Here is a 24,430-nt window from a genome sequence, read left to right on the forward strand (position 1 = left end):
CACCAGGCTAAAATTGCGCCCCACTTCCCATCACTGTTGTTCCATTAATTTGCTGGTCATAGAAGAAATAAACTTTCCAGCCTCACTTCCCACTCACACCTAACTCCTAGTGTTCCGAGAGCCTGGATCTGCATGGCTCCAAGCCGTGGGACAAGATGCACATGAAGGGTTTGTGGATATACAGGTGTGTGCAGGAAGGCCACTACCATATCCTCCATCATTTACTATTGGAACCCTCAGTGCAGAGCTGGGAGCAATTCCCTACCATGTCAGGGGTACAGCAACTTCTCAAGAGGAGAAAGTTTGTGACCACATAGGCTTGGTCTTTGTCCCTTCCCCTTCTTGCCCACTTCCAAACTTCTATTCTGGAGACAGCAAAGCTGGAACCACAGCACAGAACTAAGCTGTTACCTAATATTATTCCAGGCCATTCAAGCCAACCTGATGCAGCACAGCCCAAGGCAGCTGCTCTGTACCTGGCACACCAAAGTTTGTACCAGCTACAGAGCTCTGGAGCTGCTGAGAATGCACCCCAATGCTGGAGCAAGCACCCATCAGCAACAAGCCCAGCTGGAAAGATCTCCTGGGTGACACTGAGGAGTCAGACAATCAGCTTCCAGACCCACTGAAGCCTCTATCACTTCGTCTGGATTAGTTTCTACTAGTACTGGGAATACTCTGCTACTACAGCTTGCAAATTCAAAGGTACAGCTTTTCTGCAGCTATCCAGCCTCATGTTCTCTTCTGTCTCAGGTCCACCTCTGATCTGAGGTGAGGAACATGCTTACCTCAGCCTTTTCCGGTAATTTTCCAGATTCCACTTTATTAATAGCTCCCTGAAGGAAGGCACAAACACCCTGGCATCCTTGTAGCAAGTATTCCAGTTTCTACAAGAATAAAGGACCAAGGCAGAGATTATTGTCTTGCAGCTGACAGGAAAGGTCTTCTGAGCTTGCAGAAGTTTAGGAGTACAAAAATCAAGAGAGGATCAAACACATTAATCCAAGGGTTCAATTATATCATTCAGTGAAACTGTATCAGCAAAGAGAGGCCCATCAGAGGCTTCAGATGCATCACACTAGACCAAGGCCTCCATGCAGACCTTAGAAACCTGCATACTCATGGCTCGGATGGGTCATGCTTTGCAGAAAAAACACCCAGTCCACTTATGTCTCACATTCTTCCATTAGCATTTCTTGTAACTTTCCATGAAGATGAATCACACTGCATGAATTTCAGAGAAACAAAACATAAAACAAATACTTGGAATTTTTCTACTTTAAATAATTTCTCTTCATGTTAAAAGTAGTGTAAATTAAAGATTAGGAAACTGGAAAGCTTCCAAAATTAAGTACCACCTATTGATAAATCTGAAATCCTTCCTCTCTTCAGGGTGGGTGGAAGCAGGGAAAAAAGCAAACAAACAAAGCCCAAACATTTCATAAGGGTTCAAGAGGCACTGTGTTTTAGAAAAGTCCGTAATATAAAGCCTGAATACTGTCAGATGCCACTGAAATCAAGAGAAGGGAGAAACAGCTATTCCAAAATAACCATGCTCAAAACAAAACAAAAAAGCAGCTGTTTGAATCTTTACTGAATTGAACTCCCTCTTCCCTGGAGTGCTGGAACAACGCCAGCAGTGACAGATTAGCAGGCAGGATGCAGGTGAGATCACTGAGACAGGAAATAAATGCTGTTTGCTGCATAGCTCCAGAGCTAAAGGAGCTGAGCACATGGGTCATTACCCCACAAGTATAAACAGGCATTCCATACAGTATGATTCTCATATTAACCCCCTTTGGCAATGTTTTACATGCTTAGAAAAGAAGTAGCCTGATACTATGGTCCTTCCTTCAAGAACTGCCCTTCTGCACACACAGAGCACCTCAGCTCTCAAGGTATTCTCCACTCTGTCCATAAAACTAATCCATAACCTCTTGCAAAGTTTCTCTGCTTCCTCACTGCCAAATAGATTTCAAGTTCTCAAAGTCAATCCTAGGCACCAAGATGAGGCTTCTGTACCTCTACTGCATGAGCACAGGTTCCTACAAGTACTTTTAGATGGAAGTTTAAGAGAAATGGTTCTAAAGTAAGTTGGAAAAAGTAAGTTAACATCTAGCACATGCCAAGCCTATCTGCTGAAGCCTGCCACCAGCACCACAGTGGTGTTATCAGTGACATCTTTATCTGCTTCAAGTGCTGCACTGTGTCACAGAGCACTCTGGGCATCGAGGTTGGAGCCTAAAGAGCACTGGATCCTCTGGAAGCTGAGGTGACAATTCTGTCAACCACCAGGGTGAGCAAATTCAACGTGAAGGCAGCCAGCTTGTGTGCAGATTTACAGAGATTTAATCCTGTCTAGTCTCTGTGTGCCAAATAACTCAATAGAGCTTTTAAAGATTCAACAAGCATCTGGTCCACAGCACTCAGGCTCCCTCCACAGCACAAGCACACACAGAGCTGGGTACTGGCACCATGGATGCTACCTCTGCAGGCTTCTGGCAGTCTGCACATACCCTGCTGCTTGAAGTAAAAGTTATTCCTAGAAGAACAATTCTGAACTGATTATCAGGAACTTCCATGCCTTGCTCTTGCAAGGACTGCAGATTTTATTAACAAAATAATAGCTTGATCTGGGGAACTTGCTCCAAAACCAAAAAGATTTAACTCTTGTTACTTCACTCAAGTTCTTCATTGTTAGTCCAATGGCAACATGATACTAACACCTTCTCCTGACATTAGTTTCAGATGTCTGTCCTTAATCCTCGGAGTATAACTCAGGAGCCACTGCACACCACAACAAAACCGGATTCCATTTCAGATTTGACCATATTTTGAAGGCACGAAAGAATTAATGCAGTTCAAGCAGATGAGTAAAAAACTAAAATTTTAGTTCCTGCAGTCATGCCAATAGGCCACAGTGTGTACCCATCTTATGAAGACAGTATTAGCATTTTTTTGATAACAGAGATTCATTTGCATTCACAGCTTTGCAGGAACATTGTCTTTTAATGCTTGTAGGTTCAGCTGTTGACAGGTTCCTCTTGTTCCCATCTGTTACCATGCCATTGCTTCTCTCAGACACCAAAGCACACGAGACATCCTACTCACCCTGCGGAAGCTTAGCCACTCCTGGTGGCAGTACGAGAAGGTCCCATCCAGTTCTACAGGCAGCTGTGAGCTGTCTATGTGCTTATGGAGGGATTTCATGGAGGTGAGAAGTTCAAACTGCACAGGAATAGAAAGGAAAAGAAAAAAGCACACTTCTGTTAGGGTGTGAGTACTGGAAGAGGAGGGGAAGGTTAACAAAAGGTAGAATCCATCATTTCTTTATCTATCTTGCACAGAAGCACAGCATGCAATGTGTACCTGCAATATCACTACAATATGAAGGGGAAAAAAACCCCAATTCAATCTTAGAGCAGCTTGTTGAACAGCTCAGCGGGCGAACCCTGAAGGAATGCAGGCCACAACATGCTGTTTCACCAGGCAGAACATCTGTGATGGGAGTCTGGCAGCAGCCTGCCTTCTCCAGAGCCTGTACCTCCCGGTGTAAGCAGAGGAACTCCCTCGTATGTTCCCACAGTTGTGCTGCGATTTGCATCTGTTTGGAGAATCTGGGAGGTTAAATCCAGCCCCCAGCTTCCCCATCTGACTTCCTGGAAAAAGAGTCTAACAGAGCAGCCTCTGCCCTGCCCTCAACCCCCCACTCATCAAAGCATTTTTGCTCCAAGAGTTTATTGGATCTTGACACAGGTAACCTGCCTTCTGCAAGTCTGTAGGACCTCAGAGCATATCTACACTCACCAGAGCAACAAGTGCTCCTGCAGGTACATGGAAGCCAGCCCAGACACAAACTCAGGTGCAGACATTTAACTCCCACACACACAATGTGAAGTTCCCACCTCCTTACAAAATTGTGATGATGCTTCCAACTCCTCCTGTATGCCCATGTCTTTACTAGCCTTTCCTGTGTTCCCTCCTACACTCTTTGTGTTTGCTCAATGTGTTTAATGTCTTCTGTAGCTCTCCCTGCATGCACATGCCTGCAGCCCCCATTCTGACTCTGAATTCTTCCACATGGGGGCAATAAGGAAATGGACTAATAGCATTTGTTATTCTTTAGCCTTTTGGGACACCACACAACACACACAGCAAACCTGATGCCTATCACAACATCTTCATCCACAGGAGCCAAAAGGGAGGTCCAGGCCTGCTCTGTAGCCTACGTTTTAGCAGGCACAGAATTTCAGTCCACTCTTGTAGCTTGCAACAGTCTTGGAGCAGAGGGAGAGGACTAAGATGAAATCTGATCCTCTTCACTCACCACAGAGTGGCTCAGAGCCCACATTTCTTATACAGCCATAGAATACCAAGACAGTTTTACTTCTAGTGGGGGAGTTCACTGATGTTGTGGTAACTTTCCCTCCTGTTAGTCTTTCCAGACATTTTGGCTACAAAGGGAACCTCACACAAATGCCAATCTCATCTTCTTGCAGAAGTCTCTCAGCCACTGGCAGCAGCAGGTATGGAAACAGGAGAGATGCAAAAGCCAGGAAAGCAACAAGCACCTTCAAAGGTGGAGTTCAGGATTTAGCCTAATGTGATCTCTTCCTGACCACGCATTTATTGTTAATAGGAGAACATGAAAAGCATCCCTAGCAAATTGTGCAGGGCTCCTCCATACACTTATCCATGCTCCCAACAAACCCTGTGTCTTGAGTCCCCAGCAGATTGATGTAATTGTGGTGCAAATGTCACTGATGGACGGGGCAATAAACAGAGCATGACAAGGGATCTGTTCAGCTCACATAAATACTACAACCCAGTAAATACCACACCCATAAGAGACCATGACCACAAAACACAGAGGACATCTACAGAGATTTCATGTGTGAATAAACATACATCAATGACAGGGTTTGCTTCTGGAGAGTTAAATAAAAGATATCAAGAGTGGCCCAGCAAACCCCAGATACATGGTTTCATTACCTGTCCTGCTGGTGGCTTCTCCATCCGAAAAGTCACATCTCTTTCAACCAGAAGCAGTACTCCATGGATACAGTGAGGATCCATGTCCTACAACAGAACAGAGCACAAATCCATTACTGATCTGCCTTGGATACTACAGAGAATGTACTACCCCAGGTTCATACACAAGATTGCAATTCATCCTTCAAAGGCATCTACAAAGCCTAGAAGGCAGGCACCAGAAATTAAGGCAGGCCAGTCTACAGGGTACCAAGGTGATGTCTTTAAGGTAGTTTGCTTCAGGTCAACTAGTCCAGTAATATTTAAGAACACAGTGGAAAAGGTGAGGTGTTGGCTGTACTAAAAAAGCTCTGCCTTCTGCACAGGGAAGTGAGTCAAGGGGGAAAAAAAACAGAAGCAAAAGAAACCCAAAACCAAAACCCATGTTCTGTGTCCAAGTTTTTTCCTGATAACTTTCCTGGTTACTTCACCTAAACGAAAGGAAGTGGCTTTCCCCCCTCCACCCCTGCCCAGTGCCAAAAACTTTGTCTTGTCTCCACTTACTGCCAATTTACAATCAAGTACTTGCATCCTGTTTCTACTGTTAAACTGACAAATTCCAAATACAAGGGATGTCTGGCAGCTGTAGTTCAAACTCAGTGATCCAGAAGCAGCTCTCCAATTATAGAAGCATTCTACACGGAAGTGAGAAACAGGCAGAGAGAGCAACAGTAGGAAGAGGGAAACATGGCAGAAAGATTCAGACCATGGAGACAGGGCTCACTACACATGATGCCCGAACCAGGAAAGCAAGAAAAGCCATTTAAGCTGTTGTGCCTCATGGTTAAACAAGAGCCATCCCACTTCAATGTCTCCTACACAGTCTTTGTCTCTGCAAAGATCTCAGGAATTGTCAAGCAACAAATCCTTTCTGGTGTCACTCAAGCTGCAAGGAACCTGCCACACAGCAGGCCACAACAGCAAAGGAAACCTGTTTAAATAAACAGCTCCAGCAGTGTGTAGGGTTAAGTATCTGCCCGGAGCAGCAGAGCCAGAGTATAGAGGCAAGTGGACTGATGCCTTAGGTTTTAACTTTCATATTTCTTAAATCCTGTACAGCCTAGTATGTAACTCTGAAATTTCATATGGCCTGTTAGCAACTGTTCTCTCATGCTGGTTAGACATAACATTCAGCAGAGAGTGACTGACCTAACCTGACACTGGGCCCAGTTCAGCAATTAAGAAACAATGCCAACACAAGGAGCCCAAATTCTGCAAGTGAAAGCAGTAGCAGAGGTTCCAGAATAGATGAAAAAGACCTTTCCATCATCCAGTCCTAAACCACGATCCTTTTAAACAGGCAGCAAAAAATCCCAACTGAAACACTTTCCAAAACCATGAGAGGTTTCTAAATTGTCTCAAATTTCTCCAAAGTGAATTATTCACACTTTCTCTGTTATTTGAACACTGATCAGAAGGCCAAAAAGGATTTATTGCGTAATTAGGCTGCAAAAGATAAATACTGAAGAGAGGATGGGGAGATAACACAGCTGTATCACCAGCTCTGAATTTATCTGCTAGAAAGTACTGAAGGACAAAGACTGGACACAGCTTCAAGACCGATGATGGTACTAAACTAATTTTTTCTTACACAATCCCTCTTCTACTCCAACAGTCACGAGTTGTGCAATCTGAGTGAGGGATAAAGGTAGTGATAGTGTAACAAGAGGTTACCACAACAGCCAAAACACTCGTTTGTTTGCTACTACTGAAAATAGAAACTGAAAAACTATTCACAAATAAAGCTGTCAAGGGAAAAGTTCAGGGTTTTCCAACTCAAGAAGAAATTGTATTTCCAAAGAAATCAAATATTTTTCAACATATTTTTTTTAATTTAATAGCTGAAGTCAGTCTCATTTAGCACTGATGGAGCAATCCAAAGACTAAAACAGCTTACCAGGAGCATATTGGGAGATAAGCAGAGCTGGAAACAGCAGGATGCTAACTGAGGAAGGTCTCCTGCAGCTTTATGCACAATCTCCTACCACCTTTGCTAACAAAACCAACTATATGGAAGCAAAGAAACAAGAGTTCCACACATCTAAGTGAACTCCTCACCTCCCGAAATGGGTACAGTGTGGACAGCACAGAATAGAGGGGCATCAATAGGAGTTCAGAAAGCATCAAGGTAAATATAGATCCTTTTATTACTCTTCTTTTTAAAGAGAATTGGATACTTTCTTCAATGTTTCTCAGACTGAAGTTCAAGTTTTCTGGCTTCCTGCCCCAAATGGAAACCCATGGCCAGACTTAACAACACTGGCACAGCCTGAAGCACAGGCTGCCAGGAATGTTTGTGCAGGTTTGTGTTTGACACCTCAGTCAGTCTCAAAGTGACCACCCTAATGGAGTAGCAGGAGTTCCCTGGTCTTTAGCATGAAGGTCCTCTGTACTTCTGCACTAAGTGACAATGCAAGTACACCTCTTGAACAGAAAGGTTTGCACAGAACTTCTCTGCTTTCAAATGCTAAACTGACTCTTTCCAATTCAACACACAAACACAGCCTATTACAGGATTAAGCCTTTGCACTGATATGGAAAATTCGAAAGAATCTCACTCTATTAAGACTCAGGCAGAGGGAGATCCCACAGATACCTGCTCACTGAAGGCCAGTGCACACATTCCATTGTCCATGCCCTGCCTGCTCACTGAGCAAGGGATCAGCCTAGCACTTCTGAGTAGCAAAGTTCCTCCTAAGAGGCCCCCCAGCACAAGGCTTACTGGTGACAACCTGTAACCAAACATTACAGCATTACCCCTGCAAAAATCCTTGCTCCAAAGCATCATTACGCAGTTTCCCACAGGAACAAGCATGATCTATTCCTGCAACATGCACACACTGTGCACTTCCCTTCACCTCTGCACAGAGCTGCCAGAGTTCCTCCTGCTTCTTCCTGAGTTAGCTCTGCAGCAGCTTTTTATTCTGCCCAGCTCCCTCTGCTCCAGCTGCTGTCTGGGACAGAAAGATTTTCCAGCCACGCAATATTCTAAAAAGAAGGGGAAAAAAAATTCTTGCAGAAGTCAACTGCCCCTACCCTGAAGGCAAGAGAGGACAAGTTCCCACCAGTTTACCAGGTTGTTCTGGACAGAGCAACTGACAAACTCCTAGCGCTGTAGGGAAAACTAATCTGCAAGCACCCAAAGTTGTCTACTACCATTTAATTCCAACCATGCATTCATTCTGGAAAGATGGAGAAGTGGAAGAAGGATTTCCTCAGGCTGATGGATCTTGATCCAGGAACCTTTGCTCCCCAAGAGTCTCTCTAGGCTTAACAGATCCAAGCAGGAAGGGACTCTGCATTAGGGCATCCCATCTGTGCTTCCCCTCTGCGAAGCAGTGCTTCCCACTGCTGGGTTAAGAGGAAAACAGCCATTCAGAATTGAACAAGCAATGTGGGACCTCAACATTTAACAGATTCCAGCACATTATCATAGTAGGCTTCACAGAAATTATGTAAGTAAAATGCTGGATAAGGAAAGTGCAGGACAGCAGAGAAATGAGCTCTAGAAATGAGCTCTTATCTAGAGATAAGAGACCCTGAGATGTGTAAGGGATTTCAGAAGGGACCCCAAGGAGGTGATCTGTTCTGTAACCTTAGAGGCATAACATACAGTCTGTGCCTCAGTGCAGTCACTGGCCAGGCAAACCCTGCTGCACTCTGAAACACTTAGCTTGCCTCACTGCAGTTACACTCAGTTTTCTGTATTACTCTATCCTTGTTCCAGAGCAGAGGAGAACATTGCCATAGGATCATGGAGTAAATGCTGAGGATCTCCAAATGCTCAGAGAAGCCAGGGATTACTCCTGTGCCATAACTAGGTGATGAGCTACCTGAACAGGTCTCCCTTACAGAGTCTTCAGAAGAGTCAGTGTAAGGACCAAAGAAACATAAGCAGAGTAATCAGCCTCTGTCAGTCACTGTTACCTGGAGCACACACTCAGATCCAGCAAACTGTCTTGCAGCACATTAAACTCTTGTTAAATAACTGTAGCACCACCCTGATAACGAGGTGCTCAGAGCCAAAAAGCCATCACAGCACAGCAAAAAGCTTCCCCACTCCCTCAATTTAGAGGGGAAACTTAAGGTTAAAATGGCATTATTACCATGCTTGTATGAGAATTGAGACAGCCAGAACATGTTGCTGATTTCCAAATCAGGCCACTAAGACTGCCATGCAACTTACATGGACAGTGAAATGCTCTAAAGCTTTAGCAAGCCCACTGCCACGTGGGCACAGCATGAAAGAGAATGTATTTGCTTGTTACCTCTGCAGAACTGAGCAAGGCATCAGATTACTCCTTCACCACAGAGAATAAGCACGCTGATAGAGCTCACAGCTCCACCCAGCCCAGGAAGCAGGAGAACAGACCTCTGAGTCAGACTCAACTCTCAGATGTGGCACTGAAGCATATAAACCACAGACATCAGCTTCATTAAAACATTGCCCTGTTCCAGTTTGCAGAGTTTGAATCCTAAGAGACCTAAGCTCTGATTTAAAAGGAACACCTGCTTAAACAAGATTAGTCATCGCTACAACCCAGCACCTCCCTGGCAGCAGCAGCAGATAGTTCCTATCTGGGAGGGGGGGGCAACACAACCCACTGGCTTCCCAAGTGACTGATATGAAAGCCTTTGACCTGAAGCAATACAGAGTTACAGCACGTCCGATTCTAATCATTCACCGACAGCCACATTAACAGCTGCACGTGCTTTTCCACCTGGCATGGTAAGTAGTGTCCTTCCCTACCCATGGCAGCAGGCAGAGGCCTCTCTTCCTCCTTTCTCTGGCAAGCAAAAATCCCTGTACATTTCACAGAGCCCCTCAGTGCAGGGGACAACATCTCCAAGCAGGATAATTCATGACAGCATTGAGACTTGGGTATGGGCTGTTCTCAGCACTGAGATGAAAGCAAATTTGGAAGGGTGGGGAGGGGTGTTCTCCCCTAACTCAGACTTGCTTAGGTTTTTTGCTTTGTCTGCAGTCTGGCAAGTCCAGGTCATCCTCCTAAAGGAGGGTTGGGTGCATATCTCCACCTCCCAAAGACAACTGAAAGCCAGGTGGCAGATGGACACATAAGCAGCAGATGGAGATGTAACATCCAACCACGACTGCAAGCCAGCCAGTGTTCCTCTGCCCAAGCTCGAGGCTCACCTGCAACGTGCTGAATACCTTGAAGAGAGCAGGAACGGGTAGAGAGCGACGAGCATCCACAAGAACAGTGAGACCCAAAGCCTGACATTCTGGTCTGCAAGGACAAAGATAAAAAGGTCACCTTTGTCAGCAATGAAAATTAACAAGACTATGGAAACAACTTGTAGTTGTGGCAGGGTGAAAAAAACAGTACATTATGGCTTTGTAATAACAGGAACAAACTGGCCGCCTTCTCCTAAACAAGATATATACACAGAAACCACCAACCGATTGCTCAGTTTTTACCTTTGCCATATGATTCTGTGACTTCCACCCAATTTCCCATTTTTCCTATTCCTAGAATATGTGTCACTGATGGCAAAGGTGCTGATGCCCACTGGATAATCCACACAGGAAAACCAGTCCTTCCTAATTGTATTCAGGGACAAGCTTGGTTTCAGCCTCACTGCTTCAGAAGAACAGCCAGTCTGGAGCAGACCCAATGCCTATCTCACCCAGATCTGAAGGGAGAAGCATATGAAGCAAAGCACAAATTGCAGAAACTTTCTCATGAGTTAAGCCTGCTCCCCTTATTAATAGTTTAAAGGCTTAAAAAAAAATCAGTAGCAGAGAGTTAGCTTTACCTCTTCTTATTTAATCATCTAAAAGTGAAATGTAGTGATGAGCTGAGGAGGAAGAGCCTGTCATAGTGAGAGGAAGAGCAGCTGCAGCAAACTCCAGCCTGCAGACTCCAAAAACAATTTTCAGCCAGACATCAAGACAGACTCTCAACCCTTGCAGATCCTCCCTCCTTCTCAGCATGGAGGCCTGGCCCTGAAATATCATGTCACAACACTATCACAGAGCTGCTGCATGACTGCCCCATGATAGCTCCCAAATCCCATTTTCTGAACTAATGAAGGATAGCAAGAATGGCTTAGATTCACGGCAACACATGAAAACATTCAGTACACACCAAATTCTATCACACCATGTGGGCAAGGCATATACAGAACAGGTGAAGTGCTTGCTCAACACAAGCTTGTTCACCCTAGCAGAAGACTGCCACCTGTGTAATTTCAGGACTGCCTGGACCAAGTTCCTAGGCCAAGAAAGTCAATCTCTTTCCATTCCTGCCTCAATTCCCACCTCCCTGAAAGGCAGAGTAGACAGGGCAGCAGCTGTCTGCCCTGTTAGCCCAAGAGCATCACAAACCTTGGGATGCTATGCAAGTACAGAAGAAGGCGTACAAGCTCAGTGGTATTGCAGTGGGGGTTTAACCAGGCTGCGTTCCTTGTCGTTATTATGGCCACTGCACGTCCTGATTTGTCTCTTGTACCTGTAAAAAGAGAGCAGGGGTGGAAATGACACAAGTAATTCAACAGAGCCTGGTTCCAGGTGTGTATGCCTCATGTTCTCCCACTAAGACCCCACCACCTTCCTGGAAATCCTCCACAGAGCTCAATATGTATGATTCTCTGTATGCCGCAGATGGTAGGAGGCTATAAACACATTTCCAAAGTACCCAAATGCTGTCCCTGAGTGAAGCAGATGAGCTCAGCTTGTCTTTCCCTCATGGTAGTGTTAAATTTGGACTGCTGTCCTTTACCCAAACATACATTCTTCATAAATATGGCTGAAGTTGCCTAATAACCCCATCTTGAGAAAAGCAAGCATCTCATAAACTCAAGATAAAGAATCTCACCTTCACATTGCTGTCAGATGAGAGAACACAGACAGGTCTGCAGAACATGCACCATGTAACGAGACTGGGCACATGCTGCAGGCTGAGCTGAGAACAGAACCAGGCATCTCCTCGAAGCAAAGCCCTGGAGCAGGAGCCCAGAGCTCCTCCTCAGAGGCTGCAGAGAGGACAGCCCAGGAGCACACTCCTGCCTGCCTACAGCTCTGACAAGGGCAGTCAGTGCCAAGCTTTCATTACGTGCAGAGCTTGCTCAGTGCCCAAGGAATAGATACAGCACAGTATGGGCAACCCAGCTGAGTTGCAATACACTGAAGAAGGAGAAATCCCTCTGCTTCAGTTAGCCAGGAAGGACAGTGCTTCTCTGCCACCCGTTTTCCAAAAGCCCAAAGTCACAGCTTACCACAGGAGGAAAAGGACTCAACAGTGCCAGATCTGGAATTATGTCCAGCCTCTTCTCCAGATGCAAAAGCAGGATAAAGAACAGGTGGACACACCACACTGGAGATCTAGAACTGCCTCTGAGACTCCAAATCAGGCAGTGCCTGCAGTGAGCCTGCTCAAGCAGCTGGGAAGGTGAGTGATTTGGAGAACAGGAGGTACAACACTGCTTGTGTGAAAAGTATTTCACAGGAACAGGAGCCATATCCTGTCATACAAACTGTATAAGGAAGGATGGAAGGGGGGTGTGTGTGTCAGAAATCCCAAGCACAAGACAAAACCAGAGGCCTAGAGAAAGCTGTTTCTTCCTCTCCTGAACTCTTGCTACCACAGGAGATACAGTCCTGGACTACCTCTCTCCCCCATCCCAGGGACAAGCATGTGAGCTGACAGGTAAAACAGACACAGATGGACAGCCCCAAGCATGGAAAGCTGCCCCGGTGTGATCTCAATCTGTCACTAGGACTTGACTCGAGTAAGTGCCACAGACACAGATGGATACCATTTTGAAGCAGGGCTTTCTCCCTCCCAGGGACCAAAACTATGCACAGGCTTTCTCTTGCTAATAAAAATCTTTCATCATCAGTGTGATTCAGGAGGACTTTTATTACTCCTGAAATACTGCAGCCTGGATGCTGCATAATCAAAAAGCTGGAAAGAAATTAGAAAAAGCTTGTTAATGTAATTTGTTTCATAAGCTAAGGGGACCATCACAAAATAAAATAGCAAAGCCCTCAATTACTGGAAAAATGGCTCAATAACCACGCTCAGTAAAAGCTTTTTAACTCTGAAGCAACATCTTCTGTCCATCAGGCAGGTTGGGTATCACCAGAATTTGATTAAACCTTGAACTTCCATATAGTAGTCTTGGAATTGCCTGACCAGGTCAAAAAAAGCAACTACAGCCACCCGGGCTAGGTCTTCAACAGCAGCATAACCTAGATCATTCAGGAGCAGAACCCAGAACTGAAACTATCCTGGCAGTTTCGTCTAACTCCATCAGCTACCAGTTTATTAATTAGCTTTTATTTACCATTCATTACAAAAGTTATTCTTTCTAATGTAATTACTGTGTCATTACCACTGACAAACATAAAGCATTTAACTGAGTGGTCAGTACATTCCCTCAGGCGTGAGGATTGCCCACTGAAACCCCAAAGGGGCAGAGAGGTCAATCAAATCTGATACTGCTTTTACAGGAAACACAATTCCTTCCTTAGAAAAAAACTTCCTTGGAAGCAGTACCAAACCAAATCCTTGCTTCTTCTGGGCATTAGAAGGGCACATCCCTTCATCACATTCTCAAATGCTTTTGCCTCATTTAACAGTGGGACATTATGATAAGAATCTGTGACAAAGGGAGTGTTAGGTAACATGGTCAGGCTCCTGCAACAGCATGGACTGTGAGCTTCTCTGAAAGACCCTCTCTAATCCTGTAATTTTTTGGGCTGTTATATACAGCATAAAAATGTCCAACCTGATCAGCAGACCAGATGATTAAAAATCTTCCTTTGGAATTTATTGTAACAATTCATCTCCTAATGCAAAGTTACACATATGAATGTACCACAACTCTGCCCTGCCCTTGGTTTTCCATTTCACCTTCTTCCAGAAACTGGGAAAGTTTAACTCCCTTCTTCCTTCCTGGCACAACGGTGATTGCACCTCTTTCTCAATCATCCTGTGATAAACAACCTTCCAGTCTCTAGCCATTAGACACCCAGTCTGGTTACAAGAAAGGGCTGTCACCCTTCTCTGCACCACCTCCAATATTTACCATTTCCTTTTATAACACAGCCCAAACTATTTGAGAGGCATCACCAACAGAAGCAAAAATCAGTCTCTTAATCTGTATATCGTCTCCTCCCCTTTACACATGTGAGGTCAAAATGGGGCTTGCAGACCCAGCACCACCTGGGAGATGCCTGTGCTGCCTTTCTGCTCTTCTTCCCAACTCCACCACCCTGCACAGGTCTGCCTGACCTCTTCTCTGAGCTTGGGCCCTCTGCCCAATTTTCAACTCATATGTGGTTCCTGAGCTGATCAAATGCAGCTCCTCCTGCCCCACACCAAAAAACCCTCTCGCTGGCTTGGGAAGGACAAGCCCACAGGGGCTCCTTACACAGACCTGCCAAATGCTGTTTCTCACTAGACAGGTAGATCTTACTTCCTCTGCTTTACTTCATGTTTGGTTAAACACAAAGACATCTTGTGTGGGCCCTGTACACCAAGCAATGCTGGCTGCTCTGTCCAACAGCCTCAGCTTTGTTCACTCCTCTGCCAATATTTGCCCCATGCAGAAATTTTATCTGCAGCTACTTGATACTCATTGCTCTATCAGATGCAAACACTGAATAACATTTGACCTACAACCTGATTTTGGCAGAATAATTCTGGGAACTCCTCCCTTGATAGCTAGTTTTGTCATCTGCTGTTTTCTACAGTATCGTTCATCCTACACATTGCTCATCTGCTTCACTGGGATATTCCTTTCAACTCTCTGTGTCATGAAATCAAATGTTTTCTAAAAATCTATTATATCTAGGTAGCTACATTTAATCAACCAAACTTCTAATTACCAAGAATAAAACTGGTTTTCAAGAGTCCTGTCAAAGAGCATCTTCTACATTCCTATCCTTTAATCATCTACCAAGTGAATCAAGTTCCTATTCTTCTGACCAGGTCTGATGTCAGGCCCACCAGCCCATCATTAGCTGCACCCTCACTCTTTTCTTTTTGAACTCCTGGTATGAGTCCACAGATTTGGCATTTCTGACTCATACACGCTTGGTTAACATTTTGAGACTCCTGAGAGCAAATTAACATTACTCTAATGGCAGGGAAGTTCTACTTCCTGTCCTGCCCATTCAGAAACTTCAGAGGATTCAAGAAGTGTAACTTCTGAAGAGGTTTGGGGTGAAAGAAATAGAATTGGAACCAGTCTCCAGTGCTGCAAAAGGAGGCTCATCTCCCTTGCCCTCCTACAAACCACATTTCCAAGACACGTTCTGGCTCAGCTACTCACCAGGCAGGTAGGCAACTCCACTCCTGAGCAGTTCTGGGTTCACATCCTTGACTATGGTAGGTGCAAACTGACCACCCCAGGCAGTTCCAGAAGTAGGGGATGTTGGGGGAGTAACAAGTGGTGAAGTTTCCTCCAGGGCACTGATTTTACTCACTGGTTTCAACACACCTGTGCCAGTTGCCTCTTTTCTCATCTCTGTCTCTTCTAACACCATCTCTGTAAGACAAGCAACAAACAGAAGCTCAAGCAAAGTTCCACACAAAAGGTCCCAGGTAAGCACCAGACTGGGGAGGGACCCAGCACTCTGCAGCTCCTCCAGCCCTCATGCCAGCAGCATGCACACTCTGGTTATAACATTAATACTACTGTAATTCTAAAAAAAGAAACCAATTTATTGTGAAGTTTGCAAAGTACAAAAGCTCGATTCAGATCAGGATTACTGTAGTCAAAGTCCTTTTTAAAGGTAACTTCAAGCAGTACATGTCTGCTCACAGCCTGGAAGTCTGGCACAGTGCAAGTCCCTGGCTGAGCTCCAACAATCTGAGCATGCTGAAGTGATAAACCAGCTTCTGACAGGGAGGGCTACTCCATCGGAGCAGAATTACTCCCCCAACACCACTTTCAGATTAGTTCCTGAAAACATGAAGTCAACTGGAGGCTGACAAATCAGCTGGAAATTAGCCAAAGAGACCTTGTTCTCCTTGTCCAGACTTTTTTAATTAACACAATGTGAAAGTCAGAAACCCATTTCAAAGCACTGAAGGACAGAATGATTACACCAACCAGCTCCTGCTCAAGAACTGCACAAAATGCTTCCTTTGTCTGACACTTCAGCTCTAAAGTACAAGTTATCAGAATCAGTTAATTCTAAAATTAAATATCTTGGCTACTACGTGGAAACTAAGACTAGTTCTATCAAGATTCAATTTTCATGTAAGATTACGTGGAAAGAAAAAAAAAAAGTTATCTACCCACTGTGTAAGAAGTATGATTCCCTATTTCCCAACATCATAAGAAGCTAACAGCACATCTTCAATCACGCATCTTTAACACCCTAAATAAAGAACTAGGCTATCCCGGTGTTTGCTGAAATCTGTACTAAATAAAAGGCTATACTTCACTGCAAATCCTGATACTTCAGTATCTACCAACAAAAATATCAACCTTTCTTCAGGAGAATAAGAGTGGAATATTTATTTGCTTGCTATGAAGTCAGACATTTTAATTGCTACTTAAAATTTACTTCAACCATCCTACCTTCCTGCTGCATCAACAATGTTGACACTTGACTCAGTTTATTTACTAACAGATTCCAATACTTCATTAAAGAGCAGGACCAGGAACAAAGCAGTCCTTGAAGTGGCTTTCAATACGAGTTTTAGCAGTGAAGGAGATTTACAGGTTGAGGCTTAGCCCGAACTACTTTCAAAATTGCTACAACGGGTGAGAGAAGTGCCCTGAGCAGCATGGCTCACTGCACCAAATTACCCAACAGTGGGGGGAAACTAGGAGGAGCTCCAGGACTCTGCACCATCGAGGTCATGACAGAATAGCTGCTCATTCCTCTTTGGTAACACCCCTGGTTGAGGAGCATCCCTGGGACCCAGCTTGGCATCTGCTGCATATGGCCACATAAGCTGCTGTGATGGCTTCAGGGCTGTGCTCAGTGTTGGGCCACACTAGAGCCCCACTCTGTTCCTAGGGCTACCTCAGCCTCCACTTCCCAGTGGTGCAAGAGGTCATCCACTTCGGACAACACTGCTACATCCTCCTGAAGCAGCGTTTTAGAGGGACAATGATCTCCTGCAGAAAGGGTATCATAGTGTCATGGAAGTTGTGCCCAAAGATTTCACATTAAAAGCTAGTAGATCTTTTAGCAGAACACGGAATCACCTTATCAATGAGCTGTAAGGCCTGGCAATAAGCAGAACTACACAGCTTGTAGTAAAGGGATCTGCATTAAATGACAAAAGCCTGCAAAGAGGACCAAAAGGTGAAATTTAAAGAGGATAAGAAAGGGAACATAGATAGGTGTGTTCCACATACGTTACACACCAGGGCAAGAGAAATACATAAATGTACATGACACTCCTGCCTTGGATATATCTCTTAGGAATGAGGTAGCAGCTCCCAAAAGGTAGGAGAGAAGCGTTTTGCTCAGCCCGCCACACACAGTTCTGATACTGGGGCTCTTCAGCACTGAGGAAACCTCACTGGAGCTGTGCAGCCTCCAGACTATGCACATCTTGCCCAAACAAAACTGTTCCCTGAGCTTCTGAGGCCCAGCTCAGATCTGCAGATGCTGCCTCTCCCAAGCAGGCCAAGCACACTGTTAGTTATTTGCAATCTGGGGCGGAGGCACTCACTAAAGCGGAAATTGTAGAATGCGGAGGATTACATCTAAAAGCAAATTGAGAACAGGGACATCTGAATTTGCCGTGTTTGCAGGTTCCACCTTTCCCCGAGGTTAAGGAAGTGGTAGAGGAGGATTTGCTTGTACGCATTTCAAAGAGACATTAGCATTTTCCTTGCAAACTGCCCCAGCACCAGTATCACCTATGCTAACATCAGGTAGTAACCGGGAGCAGGAATGGAACACCCTAACAGGTGCTGCTGAATATGCCCCAGTGTGGCTTTTCAGTCTATTTCTTGAATATTAAGATATTTTCCACACACAAAATAGAGGAATTCTTTCCAAAGCTCCAAAATTTCAAAATTCACTTTCATTTAGATGCTAGTCATTAGGAAAAAACAGCAGTCATATTATCTGTGAATGGAACCAGTGTAAATGTTAAGCCACCAACTCAAAACAGTTCACATTTGACTTCAGACTTTATTTCTATTTATATCGGACTCTTTCTAAGTTAGACTATATTTGTGCAGAAAATAAGCTCACTGAGAATGGAAGGAAGAGAGTTAAGAGACAAGGAAAAACCTGCAGACACAGCAAACTCAGATGCCCCAGTTCTGAACATGTATTTTGACATAATCTACAATATCTGCTGGGACAAGCAAGCTCCTCCACCTCACACAGAGCAAATTGTGCCTCTGCCCACTGCTGCTGAGGTGTGAACTTCACATCTGAATTGACCCAGTAAAGCTTAAGCTTTGTTGTTATTTATAGTTTAAAAGTGGGCAAGATACCCACAGTTTCCAATCATAGTAGCAAAATGACCTCAACAAGACACAGAGAATTTAACCTACAGAACTGCCTTGCTGATAGAGTCCATTTGTAGGACATTTGCTTTGCTTTGTAATTTTATCTCTAAATTATCTTATGAGTATATCTCTGAGGGTTTAATGGGGCTAGATAAAGGGATGGCTTGTTTGGATCTCAAAGCAATCAAATGTAATTGAATGGATTAAGATTTTTATAGTGCCAGCTATAGTGTTTAAGAAATATTGTCAGTATTAAGATACTTCAGCTGCCCTTTGCCTTCAAGAGTTTATTTGGTTAGTTTGGGTAGTTTTCCTGGCAATTTAGGTTGTTTCTTTTGCTTTACAAACACTGAGATAACAAGGCTTGCTTTTTTCTTAAACGGCAATGCCCAAGTTTAACATCAGCAGACTTGAGGCACGAATGTCACTTATTTCAGTCAAATCCCCAGAATCATTTGTATTGTCTTTCATTAAAAACAAACTCCACACGTACCCAAGAGGGGTCCATCATTGCTGAAATCTCCAGCAGTGGCCAAGATTTATTCTTTGGAGCAGTGAGAATATCACATTTATTATCTCATAACGAGCTGGACCTGGCTAATTTTAGACAGAAGAGATGGGAACACTGAACAAGCAGCCACTGGACTCATGAGCAAAGTGTCCACCCAGCACTCAACACAGACTAGGTGTTTCAAGGCCCAGTCCTGAGCAAGCATGAAATGAAGCCAGGTTCAGCTTGGCCAGGGGAAGAGATACCCACAGCGCAGTTACTTCCCGGCATATATCCCCCAAGACCCACAGACAAGCAGAAGGTGATCCTCTTTTTTCTGTTCATGGTGATAGATGCTCATAGAGATGTGCACTGCAGAAATAGAAACTTTTGAGCTGACCTTTCCATTTCACAGAAGAGAAATGCTTGTCACTTCAAAAGTATTAGAAATGCCTGGCAACCCTGGGCTTGCCTAACTATGGAATTAAATGAGTTTGATACAAATGTTAATGAAATTTTATTTTAATCAATGGACACTAATTTAGTTCCATTAGGAGGTCGCTAAGACATCAGGTAAAATGTGACATTTGGACACTTGAGAAGCAGCTGTGTGTGCAGCCAAATGGAGTCATGCTGCAGCTCTTGGCCACATAATTTGGGACTGGGGCAAGCATTACAGTGGCAGCACGTCCCAAGACAACCAGCTCTGGATCTGTTGCCCCAGAGGGTCAAACATGCTCTAGCAACACAGGTCTGTACGCCAACCCTTTCAAGAGTCCTCACTCCAATATTTCAAGCTGGGTAGTTTTCCTAGCCAGGGGTCTCAGGGAATGAGAGCTGTTGAACTGGAATGGCATGTTCCACCCGCCCCCGCCGCACACCCGCTCCTCCGTGTGATCTGCATATCGAGCTGCAGCTTTCCAGACTCAGCAGAGCTGGGGAAAGCCCACACCGGGCCCGTGTGGTTACACACCGCCTGCCTACAGTCTGGTGCAAAAGGCAGACAGCTGGATTGCCCTCCCAATTCCTTCTGAAGTAGCACAGCTCCAGCTCAGGAACCCAAGCATCAAGAAATCTGGGTAATACCTGCTTGCACACTCCATCTGAGTTGAAGTTAGATGCCTAATTTATCTGCTCTCCCACTCAAGTTAAACAGCTCCTACTTGAAACATAATCAAGCTGAAGAAAGCGTGCCGGAGGGGAAGGCAGGGAAGAGGGGTGGAATCCCTCAACTCTGATGTTTGCTGCCTGAAATCAGTTACCAGCACATACATTTGTTGATCTTCAGGTCCCATTACATAGCTAGTATTTTACTGTGGCATCCATTGCTGCTTCCTCTTGCCACAATCATCTTCCTAAAGCCAGTTTTCAACTATGAAAGACTTGTACAGTTAGACAAGTCTCTCTGCACACATTCTGCACACCATGAACGTAGCGGGTGGAGGTCACCAGCAATCAGATTAACTGAAATTAAAAGCTTCTTACAATGGAACTTTGTATCAATGTAAATTTGCAAAGAAATTTTAAACAAAATACCACAATAAACCCACCTCTGAAGAGAAAGCTCATTTCATGCCACAAAAAATGACAATTTAATCACATCCCAGTATTTTGTGCTATTACCCCAAAGCCTCCCAGATGTACTTATCAAATCCTGCCTGATAAGTAGTATTCAAGCAGTACTCCTTGAGGATTTTGCTTTCAATTCATGTTACCAAAAACAACCACACAAATATCCAATGGCCGTACCTTTAGGAGATGATGCCCCAGAAGCTGCCTCTGGATGCGAGTGCAGAGTGGTAGGCTCTTTATGCCCCTCAGAGGGTCCTGAGGACAGTGGTCCAACTTCCAATTCCTCTTCAATGGATTCCAGTGTTTTTGAGGCTGTAATCTTCCACCTTTCCCCATAAGAAAAACTTTCCTGGTTCTCCTCCTGTCCCTGCAAGTTCTGTACTGCAACACACTCTGGATTCAGCACAGAGTTCTCTTCACTTTCACAGCCATGGTTTTCCACCAGTCTTTGTGGCTCCTCAAACCTCCCTCCAGACCTCTGGGTTTTGAACTGACTTGAGTCTTCTTCTTGTGCATTGGGACCCAACAAGTCACTGTTACTTAATTGTTCTGCCATCTGATCCCCCTCTGCTGACAGGGCAGTTTGGAGCAGTATGGCTTCTTCAGCCTTTTTATGCTCTTGCTCTTCACCATCTGACACGGCTCCATCCACTGGAGCCTTCACAGAACAGTGACTATGACTAGTCTGATTGTCACTTACAGTCAACATTTCTTCAGACTCTTTTATTTCCTCTTGGCTGTCCCTTGTTCCCACCTCAAATTCATCTACATCTCCTTGGTTCTGTTCTGGAGGATTTAACGGAGAACTGGTATTTGCTTCGTTATCACTGCAGCAAGCACTTACATCTGCCACGTTCCCTGAAGGAGAGCCTCTCTCCACACCTAAATCTGAATTCTCAGGCAATGCAGTGACCTGCACTGGCTCAACACTTCCACTGACACCCTGGCAAGAGATATCAGAATCTTCCTTCAGTGTGCAACGTGGTCCCAAAGGCCCTAGGACAGACACAGGAGAAGCATCCATCAGTGTCGCCTCCTTCTGACCCTCCATCAGTGGTTCTGTGTGTACTCCCCGCATCACCTCCTCTTTAGCAGCAGTAGCATCTAGAATCACTTCTGGGCTGTGCTCCAATGTTTCAACACCAGCATTTTCACTAGGTCCATCATTTTGTCCCTCCATGTTTCCAGGGGCACCAGGCACTTGTGCTTTGCAGCTGATACCATCTCCAGCACACACATCGCTGTAGCTGCACAGTGCATATCGCCAACCCAGTGAGTGTTCACTGCGAGTCTCCTGCACTGCAGATGAATCTCCTGTGCGGCAAGCAGCAGACTCAGCCACAGGAAAGTTATCACCCATGCTTCCAGGATCAACCAGGTTCAGCTGACCTTCTGGAGACAGTTCTCCATGTGCCATCATTTTGTTGCCTTCCAATGGAACGACATTTTTGAGAACTTCTGTAGAAGTGCTCAGAGTGTCCATTTGACAGTGCTCCTTCTGCATAAGTGCTGACTGAATTAAGTTCTTGGAGTAGGTGCTATCCTGTATGACAATAAACCTGTGCTTGCCTTTAGACTCATTCACTCGTGCTCTGGGCTGAGTTAGATAACTTAACGCCAGTGACTGGGTTAAAGATCCTGTTTGTGGCCCAAATCTGGGCAGTGAAACTTCTGCCAGCTCAACGTACTCCCCTTCAAGGTCACTTCTCAAGCTCTCTTGAGTCACAGGACTTGTACAGACACCATTGACCAGAGATTCACTTAACTTTGGAGCTGTGCTGCTAATGACAGGGTTGTCTTGATTTGGACTTAGTTCCTGTAGATGAGACCTCAGGTCTGGTGAACCGCACTCAGCAAGGTCCGTGGGGAGGCACAAAATCGAATGTTCCTCTGTTATTTCTGGAGAGATGATACTGTTTTCAATTATTTTTGGTTTATTTATAAATTCAGGATTAACCACTTTATCCCAGGGGACACGAAATATTTTGTCATCAGTGGTTAGTAAACAATTTTCCAGTGCTATACCCATCCGCTCTCCATTGAATGTACTCAACCATTCCAGAGTAAAAATAGAGGTATATGAAACTTCTGGAATCACCACTTCTTCTACATTATGCTTGTCTTTTGCCAAACATTTCAATACAATTCGTGGAGGCTTTTTCAGAGAGGGGACCACCTGCAGGTAGAAGTCACCAGGCTTCAAGATTCGCCAGTCAATGGAAGCTAGCTGGATTACAATCTTCTCTTGAATACACAGGGGCCAGCCTGCATGGCGAAACAGCAATCCGCAGTACGGAGCCTATGGAGACAAGAGAAAGCGTTTTCAGCACCAGGAAAAGACCTCAGCTCAAGCTTTTCAATAAGAGAGATCAAGAAAACAGATGAATTTGGGGTCTTTTATTATTGGTGTAGGCGAGTTTTTCACACTGAGGTCTTCTCTTTAAAAAGCAGAAACAAGAAAAGCTACCAACACAAACCACCTATGCAGAACAGGTGGGAAAAGTACCACTGGGAGGCTGCAACCTCCCAATGAAGGGAAGAAGATACTGCAAAGATAAAACAGGAGACAGGAAGCCGCAAATGAAGAAAGCGCAGCAGAGCCACAGAGAAAGAAGGCAGCAAGTCCCATCAGCAAGCTGCAAGGAACCACACTTAACATACCAGCGATTTCCTCATTCCCAAAACATAGCAGCACTCAGGCTATGCCTCAGACAAATCCCACCCAGGTAAAAGAACTGAAGTTTCATCGCTGAACTGAGTTACTCAATTATTTACAGCTTTATCACAACTTCAAAAAATAACTTCAGTGCTTTGAATTTGATTCTGTTTGGGTAAGATTTAAATTAAGGCTTAATTCCTTAAATAAGCCATCAATTCCACAATTAATTTCATCTTTTTCTGTACGACAATTCAGATTCAACTAATTCAAGTATTTTGCCATATAGCAGAGAAACCAGAGAACTGAAAGGAACTTCCTGGATCCTCACACACCTTGAAACAACAGGTACCAGCACAAAGCAATTTCTTTCTTATATTCATCAATCCTTACCTTCAGCCCAGCCAGATTTATAACTCTCCTTGCACCTGAAGCAAAGTTGCTCACATGTCTGGAAACCAAATCACCCTTCATAATCAGTAATTCTTCCTCCTCAACCCTGTAGCTTATTTTCTGGATGCGTTCCCATTGCTTAGACTTATTAACCTATGTCACATCACCCTTAGCATGTGTACCTTCATCATCCCATCGGTGTGCCTGAAGTATCTCCTTTGTAATGCCCTTTTCTTTTTCTCAAAAACACGTTTCTTTGTTCCATTTGTTCATTGTGCAAAGCATTGCAAAACACTATCTATAATGGCACCAGCACTTCCCAAATGTGCTAGAAGCATCCCTTAAAGCTAAGATCCCACACATCTTCCAGTCACACCCCTACAGCAACCCAGCCACCTACTGGTTTCTCTTTTCAAACTGATGAACTCCAGTTCACAACAGAAATTCTGCCTGACACTTTGAGGAGGCACATGCTTGCCCTTTGAGTCTACTGTTACAAAAATTTAACTACAAAGCTTTAGAGCTCATCTTGTGCAATGCATTTATCACCCTCCTCTTCCAGGTTATTGTTTGTTTGTCCTAGGCTGGTTTCACCACAAACATGCCACACATACTCTTACTTTTTATGCCAAGGTCCTGGACGAGAAGCACTGTGTGTTTCATGACTCCTGCCTCCAACTCTGTTTTCCCTGCAGTACAAACACCCTCCTTTTCACCAGTTTACAGCTATCTTGCAATTCTTGCATAAACTTCAATCCCTTTGACACAGTAATTAATCTTCCATATGACTCCATAATAAATCCTTTATGGCAGAGATTAAACAATGA

The 24,430-nt window shown here is 44.5% G+C and overlaps 1 protein-coding gene across 4 annotated transcripts in view; it reads right to left on the reverse strand.

The window, feature by feature from the left end:
- PLEKHG4 (pleckstrin homology and RhoGEF domain containing G4) overlaps positions 1-24,430 on the reverse strand; it is an 86,978-nt gene that overhangs the window by 43,274 nt on the left and 19,274 nt on the right. For all 4 annotated transcript variants that reach the window (XM_069026390.1, XM_069026389.1, XM_069026388.1 and 1 more), the window contains exons 3-9: positions 20,732-22,853; positions 15,334-15,549; positions 11,381-11,504; positions 10,187-10,280; positions 4,993-5,079; positions 3,112-3,228; positions 789-887 (exon numbers count right to left, since the gene is read on the reverse strand). In XM_069026390.1, the coding sequence (XP_068882491.1) occupies positions 789-887; positions 3,112-3,228; positions 4,993-5,079; positions 10,187-10,280; positions 11,381-11,504; positions 15,334-15,549; positions 20,732-22,853 (2,859 nt within the window). The remainder of the gene's footprint in view (positions 1-788; positions 888-3,111; positions 3,229-4,992; positions 5,080-10,186; positions 10,281-11,380; positions 11,505-15,333; positions 15,550-20,731; positions 22,854-24,430) is intronic.

Source organism: Aphelocoma coerulescens, chromosome 11 (assembly GCF_041296385.1).
Source record: "Aphelocoma coerulescens isolate FSJ_1873_10779 chromosome 11, UR_Acoe_1.0, whole genome shotgun sequence".
Taxonomy (NCBI): domain Eukaryota; kingdom Metazoa; phylum Chordata; class Aves; order Passeriformes; family Corvidae; genus Aphelocoma; species Aphelocoma coerulescens.